Raw genomic sequence first — 6,109 nt, 5'->3', positions numbered from 1 at the left:
CGACTCACAGCGACCCCGTAGCCCAGAGTAGAACTGCTCCCGGGCTTCCTGGACGGCCGCCTTCCCCGAAGCCGAAGGCCTCAAGGCCTCCTCCTTCTCCCCAGGAGCACAGCTGGTGGGTTTGAACTGCCAGCATTTCGGATAGCAGCCCAGCACTTAACCAGGGCAGGGCAGACATGAGCTTTGCTTTATAGGATTATATTAAAAAAATAGTACTTACATCTATATTTAGTGTTTCCTATAGTGATGGATAACAAATGGTAAACCGTACGTGTCAAGCTTGAGAGGGCAAACGCTGCCGCATTGTTTTAAGAAACGTATTAGACAAGAAGTCAGTTGAAACGCGCTTCTTCTCGGTTCTGAACACGGGCGCTGTGGGTAAAAGCGCCATGCCCGTCTTTCCTTGATGGCGGCTTGGCGTTGCTTGTCGCCCTGGCTAGCCTTCCCCTTCCAAGATGGCATTCCAGCCCCAAAAGGGCCCCAGTGTGGAAATGTGCTACTGACATCCAAAACACCAGCACTGGCTGCTCTGTCTGTCAACACGGGGCTGAAAACACCCTTTCTCATTCGAGCCCTCGGCCAGCTGTCAGGGCCGTCCACCACCAAACTACCAAGAGCGGCAAGCACGCGGGGTCGATGGGTCACAGGTGCACTTTCACCTGGAAACTCAGCCACCCATCTCCATCTTCTGGTACGAGGAACACAAAACACAGTTTTTGTTTTTTTAAAAAATCCTCCCTACGCTGCAGAGAATCTCTTAGGGCTTATCAACAATCAACTTTCCAGACACATCAGTATGCAAATGAGACTAGTCTCCCAAAAGGGGAGGGGAGAAAATACGTCCAGAATGCTCAGAGAAGCAGGCCTCACCGACTTTACAGCGCCAGTAAGTCAGAAACAGGAGACTTTTATTTAAATAAGCGTAGTCTGAATTTCTTTAATATAAAACCCCCCAAATCTGATGAAAACAAAGTTTTATATACCATATAAACAAGATTTTTCAGATTTGAAAGTGAAAGGTAAACTCATTTACAGTTAGCTTTTAGCTCTGGAGACATTTGGATAAATCCAGATAATCCAACCTGATCTTAGTCTGTGTCAGTTTTATACTACACTGGGGAAAGCTTTGCGATAGTACTGAATGGTACAGTTTAAATGATCACGTGTTTCCCATTAATTCCATCATTAGTGACAGCTAAAAAGTGACCCCACCTCACGCAGTGTGTGAGTGGCACTCACCGGGACTGCTTTCTGTGGTTCACTGGTTTGCAGAAAGCGCACGCGCTTTGATTTGTTCCTAATACACTGAAGTTACCTATAACACTGGTGCAGTAAAGCGCGAGCTCCTGCACTGTGACGGCAGGGCAGATTTTGTCATATAAAGTTAACAGGAAAAAATGCTCACACATGTGGTGGTGAAACGTATTTCACAGAAGGAGCATTTGATCAAAGGGAAAGGGGAAAATAAACCATGCAGAAGAGGCGGTGCCCCCACATTCGTCTGCTGCCTCAGGGCTCACTCACTGCCACACAGCACTTGCCACACAATCAAGTGGCTTCTTTCTGCTTTGGCGACTGAAGGTTCTAGTGGGAGGTCCTCTCCAAGAAGCTCTGATTCTCCACCTTCGTCACCTGGTGGATGGACAAGGAGACTCGTTAGGTGGCACATGGGACACACAGGCTGATGACATCCATCAGGCTCGGTTCAGTGCTCATGGCTGGCCCACGGCGTGATGCACAGAACTTACCTGACTGCCGTGCATGTCCAACCTGTACTTAAAGTAAACCCTGCATTTACTGAAACATGCCATGACTTGGCATGCTCCCCGAAGTTCCCGCCTAACTTCTAGACAGACAGCGTGGGGGACCCTGCCTACGCCGTGCTGGAGTTGCCGTGAACGGTGTGTTGTTGTATATCTCACTGTTAGTGGGAAAGGTTGCAGCACAAAATTCAATGCTACCTTTCTCAGAGATTCACTTGCAAATGTTCAGAGATTGGGGTGATAATTAAAAAAAAAAGGGCATTTGACTTGCGTCATATTGGACTTGGCTCAGAGTCCTACCTGTCAAAGTGTGTCCACTACACTACTCTGGAAGCATGCCCCAGCGACCTGCACACTGATGTTAACAGAAACGGGACGCCAAGGAGGCACTGGTTCAGCTCTGTGCTCCCCCAGAGAGGTGTGCTCTTCCGTGATTTTCAGACTAATGGCCGAGACCGTTCAGAACGAGACCAGCGCAAGCACAGGGACGAAACTAACCAACACATCAACTAAACCCACAGTGCGCATGCTTACTACAGGAGTGGAGGTTCCAGTCGCAGATAACTGATACAGGCATGCGCAACTCAAATTCTCTCTGTGGCCCACGATGGCCAATGACCAGCTCACACTCCGTGTTTCGCCAGTGGCTTTCAAGCTTGGAGCAGGTTATGAATTGATGTATGGCAGAGACGAAGAAATGATCGGCTAGAGGCTTTTCTGAGAAGAGCTGAGTGAGTGGAATCAACGAGGCCTTCAGCAAAGACCCTGGCTCCAGAAGCCTCGTGCTCCTTGCCCGCACCAAGCGTGTCTTCTTGTTGTTGGGACCTGGAGAGCTGGTTCGGAGGTTCCATCAGGGAAGGTCGCCCTCTGTAATGGAGCGTTCGGCTATAGGAGGGACGCGAGTGGAGCAGTAAGCAAGGACAACACCTAGCTTGGAGATCAGTGACGATGACGTGTGTGGCAGCTAGATCACCCTCACATCCTGAGCTGGGTTATGCTGGCACAGCCCAGTGACAACTCATGGAGAAAGATGGATTCTTTAACAGAGCCTTCAAAGACCTGCCACTGATCTCCCAGAATGCTCTATGAGGCCCCCACCTCCGTTTCAGCTGGACAAAACACCAAACACTGATTCTGCTGACTAGAAACAGCGGTAGAGAAAAATCCCCAAGTATGTGCCAAGCTCTAAGGACCAAGCTTCCCGCTTACCTCCCCACTAGTGCTCTTTCCCAGACAGTTTCAGACCGTGGAGAGAAGCATGCTTTCTCAGTGGCTCAGGACAAAAGCCTGTGTTTGAACTGAATCAGAGTCAGATAGTTAGAAGGTAAAAAAATGTGGTTCCTACATTTACAAACCCTCTATGATGACAATGACCAATCATTCGGCTGAGACTCATCTGTTCTTTGAGTAGGTTTGTTTTCAGCATTCTAGTTATATAAAAAATCACCCTGCTCCTAGGGTCTCTGTGTCCTGGATTTAAGATAAACTGTAGAACTATGGGGGTGTAGGGATCTGTTCCTCACCGCTGAAAAATTATTGTAATGAAAAAAGAAATGGAATTTTTAAAAAAAGCATCTGCACTATTAAAAATAGCCTATGTGTAAAGACATGACTATTTTTCAGGCTGGGTTAACGAGAAACGCTGCCAGGACCTGTTAGGCAATTCCGTGCTGCCTTCAGAATCCACAGTGGAAGGAATTTTCCGTGGAAATGGAAAACCACATGGAGATTTTCATCAGCGTGCACCTCATCTTGGTGCCGACTGCCACATGGCATTCCAGACAAATGGAACTTCTGCAGTTTCTTCCTAGAAAGGATTCTGCACCAACAGGCGGAGACTTAACGCACATTGAAATGACTCCCTTCCTCCTGGCACCATCAGAATCCATCTCTAACCCGCTCTTAAAAGTGTGTCAGTAAGTCCTTTGGAGCCAACATTCCAGTCTCCTCTAAGCACGTGAGCACACTCTCATTTATGTGACCTGCAAGTCCACATGCGAGTCTGACACAAGTCAGGCCTAAAAGAAGCACATTGTCATTGATCTCTATTATTAGATTTTTGAGAGGCATTTAGTACCTTGGTTCGAAACTCTGTGACTCACTGGGACGTTGGTAGACCAGGGACTCCTTCCTTTATTGATAGCACACACAGGTGTGTCTACCTGGTGCTTTACAGTCTACAAAGCAACACGCGGCCACAGGATCAGTCTCCTGAGTCGCTTCATCTCTCTAGCCGGGCTTTTCCCGATCCCTTCCTAAAGCCGACCGTCCGGGTGCTATCTGGGAACCTCCTTGCAGGCACTACTTCACCCCAATTTCATGGCCTTGACTATTCCCGCATACCAACATGCCGCATACCCAAGTCCCACCCTCCACATATATAAAATCTAAGGAAAAGCTTCCCCAACTTATTTGGAATACTGTCCCCTTTTCAGGAAAAAAAAGTAACAACTCAGTAACCCCCATGCAATTTAAATCTTTGGTACAAGCTCTCACTCATAAAGCCAAGATTCAATGTGGGTCTCTGTTTTTGCAGGCATCTTGGGTCCTTCCGTGCCCTTGAGGGGGCTGTATCAGAAGCACTGACCCAGAGACACCCCCCACCACCGTCAAAGTCCACGTGTCCAAACCCGAGTCCCCATCCTCACTTCGGTACTGGCTGTACTTATTAAAGTGACTATCCACCCAGAATTTGGGAGTCACCCCAGGTCACTCCCTCCTTCTTTCCCCACTTCCTTTTAGTTCTAACTTTCTTATCAAGTCCCATCGCCTTACTCACTATTCATTTCTCCACCTCTAGTCTTCCAGCCCCTCCCTCTTCAGGTTTTTTATACTTTCTTAAACCCAAACTCCCGCCATTGAGAAATAGTTGTTCTCCAGTTAAGACCGTTTCACATCTCTAAGCCTTTGTGCACAAGGACTCCTGTGGCACAGTCCACTCCTTGTTGGGCTGCTAACTTCAAGGTTAGCAGTTTGAAACTACCAGCCTCTCCGAGGGAGACAGGTGAGTCTTTCTACTCCCCCAGAGTGAGTCTAAGAAACCCAAAGGGGTAGTTCTACCCTACCCTACAGGGCCCTTGTGAGTCTTAATGACAGTGAGCTAGAAGCTAGCTATTCTCTTTTCATGGACTACTAATTCCCAGCCTAACCCTTTAGACTACCTTATCGAAGTAGAATCACTTCATTTCCTGACTTCCTACTCTTAGGCAGAACTGACCACTCCCCAGAAGAGCATCCCAAACCCTTTAATTTATTAGCATGCCTGCATCTCTGCGCTGTTCCACAACTGAGCTCCTGGAAAGAGGCTTCGCCTGTTTCGGCTTGGTACTTTAACCTTTGGTGTGCACAAACAACTGATGTCAGGAAGGAAAAACAAAGCATATCAGTGGTGACACCACTACTTTAGGAAGTACCTTTATCTCCCTTTTGCACCTGAAGAAACTGAGGCTCTGAGAGGTTGAATGACTGGCCCTGGCCTTCGGACTCTAAACCTCATGCTCTTTACAAATGTACTTCAACACATGACCACACCTTGCTATGGTATAATGCATTTTTTTTTCTAATGCATTTTTTTTTCTTTTTTCTAATGCATTTTTAAACAAGTACATCTGACCTCAAAAAATCTACAAAGTCCACTCCCAGGACCCTGTTAGGACTTGGTCAGCAGAGGGGTTTCCCACGTGCCTGGGGCACAGCCAGGTTCCAGAGGCGGCGGCAGCCACAAGGACTCACCCATTCGGAAGTCAATGTAGCCCTCTCCTCCACTGATGACCAGCATAGATTTCAAGGGGGTTTGACTGCCAGGCTCCTGTGCCGATGGCCCTGCTTTGTCAGCTGCTACATCGGTGCCACTATTGCCACTTTGTGGGCTGGTGACTTGACCTATTTTATACAGGGACAGAAGTAAATGTTACTTATCACAGAGGTGGGTGATGGGAGATTATCTCTACCCTGGCCCTCCCATATTATCAGGGAGTTGAACAAAAAGGTAAGCCACAGTACCGTCAGCATGTTGGGGATCTTTTAAGTTCTCGGATGATTAGAAAACATTCATCTGAGGGTCCTAAGAGTCTAATTTGAAAATCAAGTACATTGATTTTTCATCAAAGCAGGCATATGGGGGGCTGGCCCCAATCCCAACTACTAAATGGACACCTGCCCCTCCCCCCAGAAGAATTTATTTCAAAGGACAGCATTGAATCTGCAGCTCCGGGAGAGGGACATATCTGATCGAAGCACACTTGAGCAGATGAAGGGGGAGCGAGTGGAGCACATCCTGGCCCACCAGGCCGTGAGGACGATGTTTCCGATTAGAGCAGCCAGTCCACAGAGAGGACCACATGGCC

At 47.9% G+C, this 6,109-nt stretch overlaps 1 protein-coding gene across 6 annotated transcripts in view; it reads right to left on the bottom strand.

Annotated features, from left to right (window-relative positions):
• Positions 1-239: 239 nt before the first annotated feature.
• The window catches only part of SPAG9 (sperm associated antigen 9), a 71,076-nt gene continuing 65,206 nt past the window's right edge, over positions 240-6,109 (bottom strand). For all 6 annotated transcript variants that reach the window (XM_045299936.1, XM_045299938.1, XM_045299939.1 and 3 more), the window contains 2 exons: positions 5,496-5,645; positions 240-1,632 (listed from right to left, as the gene is read on the bottom strand). In XM_045299936.1, the coding sequence (XP_045155871.1) occupies positions 1,517-1,632; positions 5,496-5,645 (266 nt within the window). In that variant the 3' untranslated portion in view covers positions 240-1,516. The remainder of the gene's footprint in view (positions 1,633-5,495; positions 5,646-6,109) is intronic.

Source organism: Echinops telfairi, unplaced genomic scaffold, assembly GCF_000313985.2.
Source record: "Echinops telfairi isolate 266 unplaced genomic scaffold, ASM31398v2 ScPeMD7_7458;HRSCAF=8496, whole genome shotgun sequence".
NCBI classification, from domain to species: domain Eukaryota; kingdom Metazoa; phylum Chordata; class Mammalia; order Afrosoricida; family Tenrecidae; genus Echinops; species Echinops telfairi.
This window is presented reverse-complemented; position numbering and strand designations above follow the sequence as displayed.